Source organism: Cebus imitator, unplaced genomic scaffold (genome assembly GCF_001604975.1).
Source record: "Cebus imitator isolate Cc_AM_T3 unplaced genomic scaffold, Cebus_imitator-1.0 Scaffold351, whole genome shotgun sequence".
Classification (NCBI taxonomy): Eukaryota; Metazoa; Chordata; class Mammalia; order Primates; family Cebidae; genus Cebus; species Cebus imitator.
In genome coordinates, this window is record NW_016107666.1 from 1095852 (window position 1) to 1115309 (window position 19458).

The following is a 19458-nucleotide window of genomic DNA, read 5'->3' on the forward strand; positions in this document are numbered from 1 at the left end:
CCTGCTTCAGCCTCCGAAGTATCTGAGACTACAGATGCATACCATCACACATGGCTTTTTTCTTTTTTTGTAGAGACGAGGTCTCACTATGTTGCCCAGGCTGGTCTTGAACTCCTGTACTCAAGCAATCTCTCTGCCTGGACCTCCCAAAATGCTAAGATTACAGGCTGAACCACCATGACTGTCCTGTTATTTTTTCCTCATACAAAATAAATATTCCTTTTTGTACATAATTTTTTATGTATAACTTTGTATTATGACTAAAGAAGACCCCCAAATTGCATAAACTTCAGATCCCACAAACTTGCTTATACAGGAGCTTAGGAAATGAATTTTATAGTTACCTACAACACAGAGCAGACCAGGAGAAATGTGGAGAAGAGATTTGGGAGCCAATAAGCAAAAGAAAAGCACTGCAGTGTATTAAAGGGCTCGCCAATTTTCTGTAAGGGCCAGGGAACCAGGCTAAGAAGTTTCACAACCAGAGATAATCGCTGACATCATACCAGGGAGTTGGGGAAACCTAGTTACTTCCCATTAGGCATAAGCATTACAGTTCAAGCCACCAATGCACTGATAATGAATTTTGAATAGTATCAACCCCTGATGCACCTGCCAGGGCCGTCCCCGGAACCTTGATGTAGATCTTGCAAACTGACTCACACACACGTTTGTTTGGGCCACTGACTCTTAATTCTAAGTCTGGTTTATCTACATTTGATTGGAGTAGCTGAAGTTACTTACCCTAGAGAAAAAAAAAGTAGGCCTTTTTATTCCCGTAAGATGGTAACTTCTAAGGAAAGGATTAATGTAGGGGAAAACAACAACAACAACCACAACAGATCTCCACTACAGTGTCACCACCATTAGCCCTATTTTATAGAACGGAAAGAGAAATGAAAAGTTTAACATGGAAAATAATCTGCCCACATTCAAATAGCTAGAAATGGATAGGGGCTGGAGGCTGCCTCCAGATTAGAAGACACAAATCCAAATGGCTCGAGAATCCAGCATGTGATACAGATGGGTAGAAAAAAGCAGCAGCACGGCGTGATGAAACAGATCAACAGGTCATTGATCTCCAGGACTGGTGGCAACAGGGAGTGGTGAGATTGAGGTGAACCAGCGAGCTCATGTCTGTCTAAGATGGACAGCTGCCCTCAAGCTCCTCCTGGCTGTGGCTCCATGGGAATGTTCCCCAGTGGGGTCTTCTATGCAGATTGTAAAAGAGGGGTTAGAAATCTAGATTTTTATTGTGAAATGTGCTGTTTTTTAAGTATTGTTAATAACTGAAAAAACTTTGTAACTATCGTTTGGGCCATAATTGTTGTATAAACCCATCTGCTACTTATTACCCCAGGCTTCTATTTGCAATTTCTGCTCCAGAGTAAGTGAGCCCTCACCCACTAAATTACATTGTTATACTTCTTCTTTTCAATTAATTGCATTTTTAAAACCCTCTTTTAACTCCCAGCCTTTACTTTTCCTCTTTACTTGACCAGGGCAGAGTTAGAAGGTCTGAATTTTCAGTCCTGGCATAACTGCTTATTAGCTGTACAATCCTGAGTGAATTCTTTAACTTCCTAAAATCTTAGGTCTTTATCTGGAAAATGGAAAAAAAAAATCCACTCTGCCTACCTCCTGAAGTTATGAGAATCAAATGAAGAAATGAATATGAATGTTTTGAAAGCTATCAAAATCTACCAAAAAGTCAGTATATTTCTTTTCACGATAACCTTAATTTTCAGAAAAGTAATTAGCCAACATTTCTCCTTTCCGTTTATATAAAATAACACCTTAATTTTTCTTCCGTCTCTGATTCTACCCTATCCTCCTTGGCATTTCACAAATGATTGCCTTGTAGTCAATAAGCTCATTAACCACTTCCCTGAACACCGCGGGAAACAACTCACCTGCCCCAAAGAACCCATATTTTGAACATAAGCATTTCTTTTTTTCCCCACATACTTTTTTCCTTTTTTTCTAACCAAGTACAACATTAATGAGTTGAACTTTTCTATGGTGATTTGAGGGTAACTGACTTGAATGAGGAGGCGGGGTTTCTCAGTGGGTTGACCGGAAGGCACAGCTTGAGTGTGAGTGTCCACACACCCCACTGTCATTCCTTGAGTTTTTTGAGTTTGTGTCATAAGCCTGAACTATCTATGTACCATATGTGCCCTGGGGAAAGCCATTCTTACTGAGAGGCAAAACAGAGCCATCACTTACATGAAGAATGGAACCCATTTGGCTATGATTTTCCTTTCCACATTTCCCTTTTCCAAACATGTTACAGAGCAAAGACGGGCGTAAGCCTCACCCTGTTTCCCTTGTGGAAACCCTCAGCTGCCCCGTTGTATATACTGACCTGGCACTATCTGCCACCAAGGAGGAATGTGGCGGGGGGGAACATCTACATATTTGATACTACAGCTTTTGTTAACTAAATAAAAACTATAAACAGAGAATCTGCAACAAAAGGAAAAGGTCCAGATTTGCAAAGCTCTTTTGTAGCTACAGGAGGCCTCTTTGAGGAGGAAATGAAGATATCTTTTAGTACAGATTCAAACAGTATGGATGGCTACTGTTATATCTTTTAAAATTTGCATCAGTGAATTATTCTATTGTCCACACGGGGTGGGTCAGAATCTGGTCTTCACCCTCATTCTTTGTATTTGCCAGCTGGGACTCCATTCTGTTTTCACAAATACACCTCTCATACACATTCACAAATATAACGTCTTCTATGAAGTCTTCCTTGATTGCACTTCCTTGATCGTCCCCGCCCCCACACACACACTTCTTCTGACCTTGACTCACAATTTAGCATCCAATGTTGTGTCCTGGTACCTAAGTGGCGGTCTCATCTGTTCCACTGGACTTGAAGGTTCAGGGCCATTATGTATACATCTCCTTTAATTTCCAGAGTGTCCAGTTCAAGGCAGTGCTTGGCACAGAATATAAACTGAGTAACGAATTTATTTACATGCAAAATCTGGCTGTATCTCATGGCTTCCAGAACTTAAGTGCTTCAGAGTAAAAACACTGACAGGGCCCTGCCTGAAGACGTGCTGTACCTGCTGTTTCTGAAAACATTGAAGGAACTGTTGAACCATCACTGATACAGATGGTATACAGTGGAATCATGTGAACAGAGAGAGGTAAAGAAAATGGTGGTCCCGACAAGGAGGGTTGTCAGCCCAAAGTCATGCAGTAGATGAATGGTAAAAGTCGCCCTCAAACCCTGGCATCCAGCTTCCAGCCTGCACTCTATCTAGTGTTCATGAACAATCACGTATCTGAAGAATCATTTCTGAACATACTGCATTTTGTCTGCTATATGGTATTTGGAGAGGTGAAGATCTCTTGTGGTTACTGTATAAAATGTCCAAACCCTCTATTTTCACAAAGGTAGAGACTTTTGTTTTGTTCACTGTGATAGTCTGAGTGCTTTTCACATACTCGGTACCAAAAAATAATTACGTAATATTAAATGACTGAGTGTCCAGAAAATCTGAGTTATTCAGTCCTACAGATTAAGCTGTGTTGCAAAAATAATGCTCAAACCTCAGCCAATTACAAAAATGAAGGACGATTTCTCACTCATGCTCCGTATCTACCATGACTTAGCAGGGAACTCTGCTCTATCTCACCTTATTCTGAGGCCCAGACTAGTAAAACAGTCATCACACCAAAGAGGAAGAGTGCACTGCAGGGTTTTACATTTACAGCCAAATGGGTGGCCTGGAAGCTATGCACCTCATGTTCACTCCAAATTCACAGGGCAGACTTCATCACACGGCCCGCCCAACCACAAGGGCCAGCAAGGGCAATCCTACCATGCTGCTAACAGGGGAAGGGCAAGAAATATGTGCAGAACAGGCTTTGGGACTTTCATGAAGAATCTTTGCTTTCAGTGTCTTTACTTCTCTTTAAAGTGATCAAAATAGGTTCAAGAAAAAGTCTGGAGGAAGCCACCCTTCATGTGTATGAGCAATGCCAAAGAATTCAAGACATCTGTTTCATTACTTCTCAGATAAGAAGCAGTATGAGGCTGGGCGTAGCAGCTCACGCCTGTAATCCCCGCACTTTGGGAGACTGAGGCAGGCAGATCATGAGGTCAGGAGTTCGAGACTAGCCTAACATGGTGAAACCCTGCCTCTACTAAAAGTACAAAAATTAGCCAGGCGTGGTTGTGTGCATCTGTAATCTCAGCTACTCAGGAGGTTGAGGCAGGGAGGATCACTTGAATCCCGGAGGTGGAGGTTGCAGTAAGCCGAGATTGCACCACTTCACTTGAGCCTGGGCAACAGAGCGAGACTTGGTCTCAAAAAAAAAAAAAAAAAAAAAAAAAAAAAAAAAAAAAAAAAAAAAAAAAAAAAAAAAAAAAAAAAAAGAAGCAATTATGAGATGTTAAGGAATCAGACTTTTCTACAGATCAACAAAGGAGTTTTGGTTGATTGCATGCAGAGTCTGAATCAATAGTGATGTGGTTTCCCCAAAGGTGAATTAAGTTTTAGTTTACATGAACAGAAATAGAACTTCTGGAATGTTGGAGGTGATAATTCTGCCTAACTCCACATTGGAAGAACCATATCTGGAATATCATATTAGTGCCTGGTGAAGAATTAGTGCAAACAGCGGAATATGACTGGATTGCTAAAGAGCTCACTATTCTACCACAAGAAGAACAAAAAAGTGAATTGAGTATGTAATGTGAATAAGAAAATACTCACAGACGCTGGGTGCAACAGCTTATGCCTGTGATCTCAGCACCTTAGGAGGTTGAGGCCGGTGGATCACTTGAGGTCAGGAGTTCAAGACCAGCCTGGCCAACATGGTGAAACTCTGTCTCTACTAAAAATACAAAAATTAGCCGGGCGTGGTGATGCATGCCTGTATTCCCAGCTACTTGGGAGGCTGAGGCGCGAGAATCGCTTGAATCTGGGAGGCGGAGGTTGCAGTGAGCTTAGATCACACCACTGCACCCCAGCCTGGGCGACAGAGCAAGACTTCATCTCAGGAAAAAAAAAAAAATAAATAAAGAGAGAAAGAAAAAAAAAAACCTCAGGGAGAAAATGACAATAATTTTTAATATCTGAATGATTACTGTGTTGAAGAGCATTCATTCTTGTCTGTATGCCTGCAAAGCATAGGAGTATGACCAAGGGAAAGAACTTAAAAGTAGATAGATCTGTGCTGGATACCAGGAAGGGTCTCTAACACAACTATAAAACACAGAATGGCATGTCTGGAGACTTAAGAAATTCCCCAGTAGCAAAAAGTTTATTGTGGTAATCAAACATCAGTCAGGTGGGAATTAAGATGAGGTGATTTCTAAGATTCCATCTCACTCAAACATGTGATTTTAAGTTCTGTAGCATCTACTCTTGCATTCACTGCTGGACAGACAGTTGGACCTACTAGTGGGCACCATAATTTAGGAGAACGTTTTAGAGGAACACAGTCCTATGGGGCAGAGATTGGCAAACATTTTCTGTAAAGGGCCAGATAGAAAATACTTCAGGCTTTGCTGGACATATAGTCTCTATCGCAACTACTCAACCCTGCTGCTGTAGTGTAAAACCAGCCATAGCTAACATGTGAACAAATGAACATGATTGTGTTCCAATAAAACTTTATTTATAAAAGCTGGTTTGGGGTAGCATTTAGTTTGTGGACCTTAGTTTACAACCCCCTACTACAGCCACTGAGAAAGATTCTAGCTAGAGAAGCTGTTTATGTAAGAAATCTACACCTTCTGAGTACCTCGTCCTCATTCTAGTGACAGAGGCCAAAATGTTATAGGACCTACTAATCTCTGTCCAACAACAAAGAAGTGAAATAATTCATGGCTCAGCAGGAGGTACAGAAAGCTCTGATCAATGTACAGATATTTGTGATAACAGCTTGGAAATACAAAAGATGAGACGGGATTGTAGGAAAGACATTTTTGCATAACTTTCAAACCTGGCTCACTGTTGAAAACAAAGACTGCAACCACAGATGCCATTGAGGAATTTGAATGTTGGCTAAGGGACTTTTGAGATTGGCAGTAACCATGCAATAAAATCAAGACTATGCCAGGAACTTATATGGCCATGTTACAGATTTTTTGAGACAGAGTTTTGCTCTGTCACCTAGGCTGGAGTGCAGTGGTATGAGCTCAGTTCACTGCAAACTCTGCCTCCTAGGTTCAAGCAATTCTTGTGCTTCAGACTCTTGAGTATTTGAGATTACAGGTGTGCACCACCACATCTGGCTAATTTTTTTTGTATTTTGTTAGCAGAGACTGGTTTTCACTATGTTGTCAAGGCTGGTCTTGAACTCCCGTTCTCAAGTGATCCGCCTGCCTCCTCCTCCCAAAGTGCTTGGATGACAGGCATGAATCATCATGTCTGGCCTATATTATAAACTTTTAACTCATTTGGATAAATAACTAATAAGTATCAGGAATGTTTTCTGGACTACAGTAAGACCAGACATACATAAGTCAGTCTCTGGCATTAGTGGAATGTGAAGGAATGTATCTCTCTTAGCATGGGTGGCTTATTGCACAACCCTAATAAGCCTGGACAACGAAAGCATGCACACCCATGACTCCCACCAAGGATGGAGCCAAGACAAGCCGACAATTCAGACAAATGACTTCTGATGTGAAATAAGAGCAACGTTCAACCCATCCCACTATCAGCATGTTTAGCTCATAATCAGGCATTATTATAATGGTATGCAAATTGCGGAAACGGCAGACATTCTTTCCAACTATGTTTTCATTAAAGATTCAGCTTTTTCTCCCCCAGAATAATAGTAAATGACATGCGAACTTCATATGAACTATAGGTCATGAAAGGATTCAGTATTGGCATTTTTAATCTAAAAAGTCTAGTGCCAGAAAATCAATATGTTTCAGTTGCAGCATTCGAATGCAATTTTCCTCACGTAACAGGGTTTCTTTCTTTCCTTCTTTCTTCTTTTTCTTCTAAGTCTTTTTTTTTTTTTTTAAAGAATGAATAATTCCTGGTTTTTCTATGAAACAAGCCGCCGTATTATAAGGTAATGACATCAATAACACATTACATGTAAACAGAAAATGAACAAAAAATCATTCAAGGCCCTTTTGAAACTAGAGTGCTTTTCATCAGCCCTATTACAGGTTCCATGCACATTATCGGATTGAACCATCCTGCATAACCGAGGTGCTGACAAGTCCTGATTACCCAATAACTCCTATATCCCTTTCAGGCAGGTTCACCGAGAGGACAGGAATACCAGGGCTTCCTGGGGGGCAGCTGGCCTGCCACGGGGACCCAATCAATGAAACTCAATGCCCTCTCACTTTCCTTCTCCAAAAATGGGGCACCGGACTTCCTGGTGCATACCTGGGCCTTTTCCTCCTGAGTTCTCAATTGTTTCAGATAACAACCGTTTATAACACAGCGGAGGACAGGCCAGGCTAACGCTACCAAACTCCTTCCCCCAGATACACACAGCTCCATTGAAGCTCCCCTGTATGGCAAATTAGATGGTGTCTTTCTTAAGTAGCAGAACCAAGTGCAGAGCTTTGCACCTGGGACAAGATGGGTAGCAGACAGGCTGCAAACATTCAAACACCCAATCCCTTATATTTTACTCTTTCATCTGAGTTATACCACTGATACAACACCCAAAGACCCTTTTCTCGATTTTTTTTATACCACTGGGTGACATTTTACTCTTTTTGAGGGAATTTTTGTTCAAAACCAAGCTCTTTTTCTGCTACCCAACAAATGGAATTTCTCCCCCATTAGGTAGGAGCGTAGTAGAGCCCATGGCTCAGGTGTGACAGTAATGACAGCCAGCTGCCTGGCTGGCCTGCCTGCTATCTGTGGGGCAGGACCGATTCTACCAAAAGTGCAGAGTCTCCGGGCAAGACCACAATTCATTTTCTCAAGACAACTTTTCAACCCTTGACAGAAACTGCAGGCTGCTGCTTACGGTACAGCTCTGAGAAGCAGCCAAGCCAACTTAAAATAAGCCTTTAAACAAGCAAACTGTGGTTTTTGCCTTTTGGGTGGTATATCACCATATATTTGACGTCATCTGCAGCTTGGGAGATATCATATTTTTAAAACAAATTTCTTGGCTTCCAGCTTGGCTCTGAGGCATTGCTGTCTGAGGACGTGGGTTTACCTCATTAATGCAGGCTCCAGCCTTTTTCTCTTTTTCCTTGCTTCAGACCTCTCCTCCTACAGTTAAACTCACACATCCCTACATTTGCAAACAGAAGAAAACAGAGTACTGGGCTCCTTACTGCCGTGTTTTAAATTAAAATGAAGGTCTAATCATGAAGGCTGTGGCACGCCTTAGTGTATCCTACGTCCAGAGGCAGGACGGGGACGTGGTTTGGAACATGGGCTCTGTGGTTCGAATCCCAGTTCTGGTTGTGCACGCTGTGAACGTCTCCTGGCCTTTTTGTACCTCGGTTTCTGAACTGTAACGCGTCCCGTGGGCTTCAGCAACCCTGAACATGTCAAAGTTTTAGAACAGCGTCTCTCGTAGGGTAAACACTTGTTAAATGCCATTATTATAAGTAAAAATACCACTGGAGTAAGTTTGAATTGTTATTGTGTCTTGGAAGAACCTGGTGAGATTAGGTGCTCTTCTAAAGGGGTTGGAGACCATTAGAGAGCTTTGAATAGGGAGGGGCAGGGCGGGATTTGCGCTGTAAAAGGATTGCTCTAGCTACCATGCAGAGGTCTGTAAGGACAAGAGTGGAAGCAAGGACCCTAATCAGGTGGCTTTTACAATAACTTAGGTGAAATCAAATGGTATTGTAGACTAGGGAGGTAGTACTGGATGTAGGTGCTTCCGCTTGAGTACGGTAACAACTTACCACAATCACTGCTGGCCTTTCAGTAAAGCTGCTTGGAGCCCCACAGAGCCACAGCCAGCCTGGCAGAATGTTTTATTTTCTTTGGGCTGGGTTAGTTTCTTAATTGCAAATTATAGAGTCCAGGGTTCAAATATGAAATGCCACTGTGGGTGGTCCACAGGTTTAATGAGGCTTGTGAATCTGGCCAGATCATATCCAGTGTCCTCCTGAGGCCTGGGGATGCCTGCTATGAAAAAGGACACTGAACAGCCCCAAAGCTCCAGAAAAAATAGAAAACAAGGCAGATCTTCCTAGACCCATCTTGACTTCGGTAATACGAGAACATGGACACCTTTTCTTTGCTGACCTTAAAAAGAAAATACATATGCACAGATCACAGCTGAACCCAAAACCCAAGCATCTAGACTCCCAGTCCATCACTACACAGAACCGTCTGGTGGATAGTCAAGGCCTTCCGAATCCTGGCTGTACCCGACTCCTCTAACCTATCTTCAGTGGTTAGATTCTGGACAACTTCAAATATAAAGTCCATTGGGTTGTAGAAGGATTAGATTTTGGGCATGAGAGGAAAAAAATAGTCAAAGATTATTCCAAATGTGGGCCCACCAGCTAGAATTATCCAGGTCAATGAAAACATCTGAAAGAGTGAAGATAGAGACAAGCTTTATAGTGAAGACACAGACCATCTGAGAGGGCAATTCTAGGCACAGCAGTTATGGTGGACACAGCAGTTATGGTGGACACATCATAGAGGTGGGAAGACTTGGGATCATCAGCAGGGGGAGGGGATCTTACAGGGCATTCCAAGCAGAAGGAAAAGCTTCAGCAAAGATGTGGAAATGGACCAAATGTTGAACGCTGAAGAGAAAGGAGGTCAGCACAACTGAATAAAGAAGCCTTCCAAGGAAGCACTGAAAATAAGTTTAGAGGAGTCAGTACAGCTGGGATTTGGAAGGCCTTGACCATCCACCAGACAGTTCTGTGTAGTGATGGACTGGGAATCTAGATGCTTGGTTTTGGGTTCAGCTATGATCTGTGCACATAAGTTTTATTTCTAAGGTCAGCAAAGAAAAGTTGTCCATGTACTCGTATTACCGAAGTCAAGATGGGTCTAGGAGGATCTACCTTCTTTTCCATTTTTTTTCTGGAGCTTTGGGGCTGTTCAGTGTCCTTTTTCATAGCAGGCATTCCCAGGCCTCAGGAGGACACTGGATATGATCTGGCTATATTCACAAGCCTCATTAAACCTGTGGGCCACCCACAGTGGCGTTTTGTCTTTCAACCCTGGACTCTGCAATTTGCAATTAAGAAACGAACCCAGCCCAAAGAAAAGAAAGTAAAAACATTCTGCGAGGCTGGCTGTGGCTCTATGGGGCTCCAAGTGGCTTTACTGAAATGCCACCAGTGACTGTGGTAAATTGTTATTGTACCCAAGTTTCACAAAGATGGAAACCTGAGTGACTAAATACCACATTTATTGAGGCAAGAGAGAAGAAATCATTGTTACTCAATGAGGTTTCAACCATGTGGCGAATGTCTGCTGGTATCTTTAAAGCAAAAGATCGCAGGAGATTAGAGAGACATTCAGCTAACATCAGAGGGGACACGGGTCTTCATTTTGGCACTCAGTGGGTCATGGCCTTTTGCTTCACTTACTCCTTGGGCTGGCTCAAAAAAGTTAATGGGAGCTCCACTCTGCTGTTGTTGTCAAATATTAGGTTCTAGCTTAATTGCAGTCATTACTAAACAGAAAGGCCTGTGACAAAGGCAGTCAACAGGAGTTCACTGTTAAAAGCACTTGAAGAATCAGATTAAAGGAGCTTGGCAAACTTGGGAGGATAAAATCAGTGTCAGTTTTCTTTGCTTCTTGGGTCACAGTCTCGCTGACTTGGGTTTTCTCACTTGCGAGTGGAGACAATAATACCTTCCCAAGTTCGTTGGAATATAATATAGGCTTTGGGGCTGGAACTGCTGAGCATGTCAAGAGGTTGTTTGTATAAAGGACCCAGGACCCTACTGAGAAAGAACTCAAGGGAATAAAGGAATAAATTCAGGCTCTGATGGCCATCAAGGGTTGGAATAATTTGAAGAGAACACTGAGCTGACCATTCAGATTATTGTCTAGTCTAGCTCCCTTAGAAATAGAGCAGCTCATATGTAAAGAAAAATACTAAAAAAGCAATTTATCTACCCTTCTCTTAAATATACACAAATTCTGTGACAAATGGGGAAGAGCATTTTAACATCCGAACCACAGAAGGGTGGGTAAGTGGAGTGAGACTCACAGGACCTCGTATGATTTCCATGGGGCAAACCTCAGCTTTGCTGGAGACTTTTTAAAAAACGGCTTAATTGAGATATAATACACATAACATAAAATTCACCCTTTTATAGTATAAAACTTGGTGGTTTTAAGTCTATTCACAAAGGTGTGCAAATATCACCACTCCCTAATCCTGAAACATTTTCATCATCTGCCAAAGAAACCCCAGTCCCCTTAACAGTCACTCCCCATCGTCCCTTGTCCCCAGCCCCTGGAAGCTACTCATCTACTTTCTGTCATATGAATCTATTCTGAATATTGCATCTAAATGGGATCATACCATACGTGGCATTTGTGACTGAATTCTTTTAATCAGCATAATGTATTCCAGGTTACTCCATATTGTAACTAGTAACAGCACGTCATTTTTCATGGCTGAATAATACTCTATTTTGTGGATATAACTAACATTTATCCATTCACCAGTTGAATGTTTGGGTTATTTACACTTTTAGTCTATCATGAATAATGCTGCAAGAACTTTCACATTCAAGGTTTTGTGTGAACATGTTTTCAGTTCCTTTGAGTACATCCTAGGAGTGGAATTGCTGGTTTATATGCTTAATCTTTAACCTTTTGAGAGATGCTAGACTGTTTTCCAAAGCTATTGCAGCATTTATAATTTTACCAGCAATAGAGGAGGCTTCCAAATTCTCCTCATCCTTGCTAACACTTGTTACTGTCTGACATTTTGGTTTTGGTCATGGTCGTCAGCATAAAGTGGTATCTCATTGTGATTATGATTCCCTTTTATTTATTCTTCCCGGCATTAATGTAAACTTAACATGAAGACTTGCTATGGTTTTACTGTTAGTTTCTCATTTGCGCCAATCAACTTCACTCCTGTGGGCCATTGCCCTTTTCTCCTGGAAGGTACCTTTAATAGTGGCGATTACTCAGACCACTGCTATTTCTGGTGCTACTAGAGGTGTGTCTTTAGCACCATGATGCCAGTGCTGACACCAATGGTCTGGTACCTATGCCAAAGATATTTTCTCAGACGTGATATTGGTGCCATTTTCCATTACTAGCGGCTGGAGCCTCCACCACGAGAGCCCCAGATGTTAGGGAGAGGAGCACAGGGATGTTTGTTCTTGTCAAGACCAGCACTTTTAAGTCCTGCTTCTAGAATCCTCAGGGTTCTAAAGATATGCTAGATTTCCAGTTTAAGACGGTAGATGGAATACCTGCCAAAAATCTATGCCCACCTCCATACAAAATACAGAACTGAGAGATATAATCAACAAGTACATATCCATGCTCTGCAACGCAATATGAATGCACTAAATAGAAACGGAGGAATACACAGGACCTTACGGTTATAAGGAGAAGGTAGCAATGATTGTCACCAGCACAGAGCTGTAACTCCTGTAAGAGCTCGAGGCCAACAGTGCCCTAAGGCTGTCTCAACATCAGGCTGTAACACCCCAAGACATGCAATGGAGGATCCTCCCACTGATGATATGCGCCAAATGGAGAGTCCCCAGGGAGCTGAGGGACACTAACACCATTGGTATTCAGACTGTAGTATAATGCTCCTCGACTTATAAATGAGGTTATATCCTGATAAATCCATAGTAAGTAAAAACTATCATAAATAACACACAAGTGAAAAATGCATTTAATATCCTGATAAACCCAGCATAAGGTGAAAAACTTAAACTGCCATAAATCCAAACGTTTCTCAACTCACAACGAGGTTACATCCCAATAAACTCATTGCAAAGTCAAAAAATCTAAGTTCAACCATTGTAAATCAGAGATGGTCTGTATTTTATTATAGCAGCAGCCAAAAGTGACTCAAACAGTGGGGAGACATATAGTCCTAGCTTCCCTGAGTAACCATTAGGGTCTCTCCTTTTTAAGCCTGTACGATTCTGCTACAGAAAGCTTTGGTTCCCTCTGTTCTCAGAAAACTGCCCTCTGCCTGCAATGGTCCCTGTAGAACTATTTGTACTGTGAGACCTTGGCCCTGTGGTTCTTCAATGGATCAAGAAGGATATCAGACTTAGTCATATTCTTTCTTCTAGAATTTGGAGTTAATGATTCAGAGGCTAGATTGTCTCTATTAAAGGTTCGATCAAGAGTCTTGCACATTGTGAAAAATTATTGTTCAGCACATACTCACTCTGCTTCCTCTACAAAGAGATGATCTAGACATTGTGCCACATTTTATAGCATCTTAATCATTTTTCCACATTGAGGAGAATGCATTTGTGCTGAACAAATAATGCAAGGACATTTTGTAGACAACAGTGTCATGTTTTGTCATACAAGAGAGTGTTTATCAGACACACTGAAGCAGCGATAACATAAACACGGGTTAAATTTAGAGCAGTGGTTCTCAGATTATTTCGTGCGATATCATCTGCTCCTCAACCGCATCTTATGAAAGCATAAACTATGAAAACTATGCCTAAATGCACAGATCTTGGTGCTGAAATCGAATCAAATGAATTAAAAACCAATTTGACACATATTTAATGCTATGCATAGTTGTAATTATACTGCATGGCAATTAGACATAGATAGCAAACTGTTCAGGTACATTCTTACACAATTATTTGCCTTTTCCACAGTCAGATGCTAAGGGGCAGAGGCAAATAATTCTCGAATAGGAAAGATAAAGAAATTACTATTTTCTAGCCTCTAACTTCCTACTATAGAATCTCCTTTTTTTAAATTTTGGTGCCATAGGCCTTTTAGTAGGCTGATGAGTGTTGTGAACTGCTTCTCAGAATAATGTTCCTCAAATAATATATATAGGATTAAACAGGAAAACAATTTTATGGTCTTCTTAAAACTTTAAAAAATAACTGTCTTAAAAAATGGAAATATTGCAACAATTAAATGTGATATGAAAACTATTGCAGTCACTTCTTGTAATACTGTGGTTACTTCCATTCATAATTTCAAATTTAGGAGTGCGGTGGGCCAGGTGTGATGGCTCATGCCTGTAACCCTAGCAATTCGGGAGGCCAAGGTGGAAGGGCTGCCTAAGCTCAAGAGTTTGAGACCAGCCTGGGCAACATGGTTAGGACTCTTTCGCTACAAAATAAATTTTAAAAATTAGCCAGGCACGGTAGTGCGTGCCTATAGTCTCGGCTATTTAGGAGGATGTCAGGAGGATCACCAGAGCCAGAAAATGTCGAGGCTGCAGTGAGAATGAAGATGCGTCTCTCTCCTTTTGCTATTTAAGTTGAAAGATCCTCTGAATTGAGATTAAGAAGTCCGCCCTGAGGGGAGAGGTCAACCACCATTCCCCACTAAATACTCACTAAATGTTACTTTTTTTTTTTTTATAAAAAACCCAAACTGATAATAAACAGTTTTTATATTACGTAAACCTGGGCTAATCCACTGATCCTGTAAGAACAAGTCACCTTAATGCCATTGCCAGTAATCTCTTTCAGTAACTATACAAGTCTACGATATCTGTGATATGAACAGTGACTCCTTAGACATGGAATGCGTATTAGCATACTCATACAAGCGAGTCTTAATATGGGTATTTCAGATATTCTAGGTCTGTTCAGGAATTTGCAATCAGGTCTGGGTCCCAAGCCCACCTTCAGTCTGAGGGAATCCTGGAGGGGTTCGTGGACAATTGGGCAGAGTTAAAGAAGCCTCCAAAGTCTACCAATCAGGTTGTACACACAAGTTATTAGAAAGCCCTTTAGAATGCTCCAGTTCTCATCCTCAACCCCCTCAGGGAAGCTGAGAAGTTTTTCTCCTCCTTAGAATCAGCAGACCCCATGCATCCGGCCTCCTGAGACACCCAGGTGCAAGACAGAGGAGGAAGATTGCTGGAACCCAAAGCCAGTGTCATACCTAGGCCTAAAAATCAGAGACCTGCCTAACTCAACACTGTGCAAATCATCGTCCTGGGATTTGATTCGAAAACACAGACACACAAAGAATTGTTAAAGGAATGTGGGAACAGTCTGCTCTCACTCTCTATCGCTGTATCTAAGCCAAGTTTTTAAGCATATACTAGATGAAAAGATTTGGTAGCAATTCCTAATAAAATTATATGAGTGTTTACAGAGTCAAAGTAGTCCTTCTGTAAGCTGCACAAATAAATACGGTTCCCCTACCCTGAACCTCCGCTTTGAAGAAAGAACACATGCTTAGCTGTCTTTTGTCCTATATTACAAAAGAAAGTCCCTTTCTGTGGAATATCTGAATCATTCACTGGCAGTTTCTCAAGGTAAACAGAGTAAATTAAAAATTAATGTTTCTCATATGTATACACACACACATAAGTGAATGCAATTCTTCCTTGCCCCACCAGGCATTAAAAGCAGTTGAGTCCATCTGTCATTTCAAAAAGCCCCTGAAAAAGTAGAAATCCAGGACAACATCAAAAAAATTCTGAAAACCTCCTCCTGGATAAAGATGAATGTTCTTCCAATGATTTGTCTTGTCTAATTAGTCCCATGCAAGGGACTAGACTAGGGAGTGAGGGGGAAAAATTGGATCATCTCTTGCTTTTAATAGGGAAGAAAACAAAGGGAAAAATGACTATAATTATGCTGAAAACTTAAAGGAAAAAAATCCCCATGAAGATCTGCTTTTCCCTGTACATGATTAGCTTCTCTTTATGAATTAGGTTTCTGATAAAGCTGTTTCAGATTACAAGAAAACAAACAAACCATGATCCTTACGAATTCACATAATATTACATCCCCGTGGAGGAAGCAGCACTACCTTTGACCAGTCTAAATCCAAAATAAAATTAAAAGTAAGCTGTAAGTTGAAAAAAAAAATAGCTTCTGAGTCCTCAGTTTTTCAAACAATGTCAGGAGTAGAGAGGGAGATGTTGTAGGGCCAAATGAACTGACCGTAAGCTCCTTTCTTCCTCTAATCTGTTTCAGTTATAGGTCTAATTATTTTGTCGGCAAAAAAATCTAGACCTTAATTCCCTCACTTTATCCTGAAGTATTTCTTTACCGTTTGAGAATATGATGAAAGCAATTTATCCCATTCCAAGATGTGGGAACATTCCACTTCGCAGAACATCACAGAGTTCATGGATTTCCTCAAGTTTATATACATGAAACTCTTCTAAGTCTGCACAGGCCAGATAAAGGACCTCAGGCTTTAGCCATTTTAGAGTCCATTGAGCTCTTTCATGGACACTATCTAGGTAGGGAATGAGAGCCCTATACAAAACTCAAAGTCTCTAAGAACCTTCTCAGTCCAAGAGCCTCAAGGACTGCCCATGTTACTGAAGACGTATCTTCTCACTCCTATAAAATATCTTGTCTGGGACAGTTTAGAAGTAAAGCACTGGTAGGATGGCATGCCAGTGAGATGCCTGGCTCACATAAATATGCTATGAATTGGGGCAAGCGACCAAAAGCAATAGGGACTTCCAAATTGTAGCTAGTAATACATGGACCAGTTCACAGGTCAGCGTTAGAGATCCTTGCTGAGAACCGCTGAATTAAACAGTAAACAATTTGGACAGGGAATAAGTTGACCCTCCCAGTTAGAGTGAGGTTTTTCCCCTCCATCCAGTAATCCAGATCATTTCATTTCTTTTCTGCCAGACCTTTACCACTAAGTAATTAAAATAATTGAACTAAGAATTTTTGAATGTTTACTACCTGCTGGGTACCATGCTAAGCCTACTCCTGTATGAACTCACTTCAGCCTCACACTGACTTCAAGAGGTAAGTACAACTAAAATTAACACTTTAGCCTTTTGTAGCCATCGCCCAAGCGGGAGCTGCCAAAATGAAGTTCAATCCCCTTGTGACTTCCGACCGAAGCAAGAATCGCAAAAGGCATTTCAATGCACCTTCCCACATTCGCAGGAAGATTATGTCCTCCCCTCTTTCCAAAGAGCTGAGACAGAAGTACAACGTGCGATCCATGCCCATCCGAAAGGATGATGAAGTTCAGGTTGTACGAGGACACTATAAAGGTCAGCAGATTGGCAAAGTAGTCCAGGTGTACAGGAAGAAATACGTAATCTACATTGAACGGGTGCAGCGGGAAAAGGCTAATGGCACAACTGTCCATGCAGGCATTCACCCCAGCAAGGTGGTTATCACTAGGCTAAAACTGGACAAAGACCGCAAAAAGATCCGTGAACGGAAAGCCAAATCTTGCCAAGTAGGAAAGGAAAAGGGCAAATACAAGGAAGAAACAATTGAGAAGATGCAGGAATAAAGTAACCTTATATACAAGCTTTGATTAAAACTTGAAATGAGGAAAAAAAAATTAACACTTTATGGATGACAAAACATAAGCACGGAGATAATTTGCCTCAGTTCCCAGAAAGCTAGGAAATGGTAAAGTTACTTCCCACCTTACAGGAAAATAAAACTATATATGTCCACGGGAAATGTAAGTCGGAGCTTCTAGCAAAATCCTAATTACCAGCTTGTTTAGGGGAAAAAGTCCTTTCGGCAGACTCCAGGCTGCTTTGCCCTTCAGATTGTCTACTGTGGGTCGGAGAGGATTTTGCCTTGTTTCTGCAATATTTAATGATGTGTGTGTCTTCTGACCCTCTTCTAAGTTTCTTCTTCCAAGGCTCATCTCGAGTTTTGCCTCTTTGGTGGCTGTCCCTAAGGTTCATTCTATTATGTAAGATTATGCAACCTTGAAATTACTTTCCTTAGACAGTTGATTCAAATAGATTCTATGTCTCTAATATAGAAAACCATGAAAATTTACTGAGGCAACAAGATATACTTTTGAGAAACCCTTTGGTGTGTGAGCCAAAGCTCCCTTTTCTCCAAATACATCCTCCATCTCCATATGTCCTTGTCTCCCCCCCTTCTGATACTTCTGAATTCTCCTTGGAGCTGCTGTGGTAAAAAAGCTAAAGGATTATGGAACTTGTTCTCAACGTCTAATTTCCTCCTGTTGATGATCTGCCTCACATTTAGATTGGTATTCAATATCCAGCATGTGGGTGCCGTAGTCAAAACCAAGGGAGAAGTAGTCCCGTCTTGTCCACATGTCACAGCAATAAAACTGAGCCACTGATGTATCAAAATCTTAGGGCTTGGGAGAATTTTCATTTAATACTTAACATAATACAGCCCTACATATTAGGCAGATAAAATAAAAATGTCATGAGGTTGGGACTCTTTTTAATCCCATTATATGAACAAGAAAATTGAGAGGTTAATGTCTTAGTGTGCCCAAGTTGTTGTAAAAAAAAATACCTTAGAGTGGGTAATACACAAACAATGGAAAGGTACTGAATTTACTGCTCACAGTTCTGGAGCTTGGGAAGTCCACAATCAAGGTTCCAGCAGATTTGATGTCTGGGGAAGTTCTGTTCTTCATAGATGGTATCTTCTCACTGCATCCTCACATAGTAAAAGGGGCTCCCTCAAGCCTCTTTTATAAGGGCATTAATGCCATTTATAAGGGCAGAACCTTATCACCTCCCCATAACTCCACCTCTTTTTTTTTTTTTTTTTTTTTTTGAGACAAAGTCTCAATCTGTCGCCCAAACTGGAGTGCAGTGGTGCAATCTTGGGTCACTGCAGCCTCCCTCTCCTGGGTTCAAGCCTCCCGAGCAGCTGGAATTACAGGTGTGTGCCACCAAGCCTAGCTAATTTTTGTTCTTTTAGTAGAGACGGGGTTTCACCATGTTGGTCAGGCTGGTCTCGAACTCCTGACCTCGTGATCCACCCGCCTCAGCCTCCCAAAGTGCTGAGATTACAGATGTGAGCCACAGCGCCTGGCCAACTCCACCTCTTAATACCAACACATGGGGGACTGGATTTCAACATGGAGATATTTTGAGGGACACAAATACTCAGACCATAGCAGTTAAAATGCCCAAAAGTCCCAAAGCAGGCACAACCAGGATTTGAACACAAGTACTTAAGTGCTCTTGTTTTTAACTACTGTACCACGGTGCCTCAATAGCATAAGAGAGTTACATGGTAACTGGTAACAGTCTATATAATTCGGGTGACATATTACCCTTTTGGGAAAATGAACAGATTAAGATTGTTTTGAGAGGTAAAAACAGACATACTTTCTGGTATCCATGAGACAGAGCAGGACTGATCACGTAGGACAGGGCTAACTGGGGCACTATTATCTGTGTATATATCTCAATATCCTGTGATAAAGAGGAGAGCAGGGTAAGGGCAGGGAATGAATCTGAGAGCAAATCTGCAAAGCTTCTGGTTTTTCCTCCTCCTTCCCCCCATCCACTCCCACTTTCTCCTCTCTCTTCTAAGCTTACACCAATGGGCACCTGGAAAGGGAGAAGCTACGGTCT

The 19458-nt window shown here is 41.4% G+C and overlaps 2 protein-coding genes across 2 annotated transcripts in view; one reads left to right on the forward strand and one right to left on the reverse strand.

The window, feature by feature from the left end:
* The window catches only part of RARB (retinoic acid receptor beta), a 410353-nt gene that overhangs the window by 276096 nt on the left and 114799 nt on the right, over positions 1–19458 (reverse strand). The gene's annotated exons all lie outside the window — the stretch shown is intronic.
* Positions 16921–17429, forward strand: LOC108287682 (60S ribosomal protein L26-like). Its single transcript, XM_017506227.2, has one exon. The coding sequence runs from the start codon at positions 16941–16943 to the stop codon at positions 17376–17378; it is 438 nt and encodes a 145-aa protein (XP_017361716.1). The 5' UTR covers positions 16921–16940; the 3' UTR covers positions 17379–17429.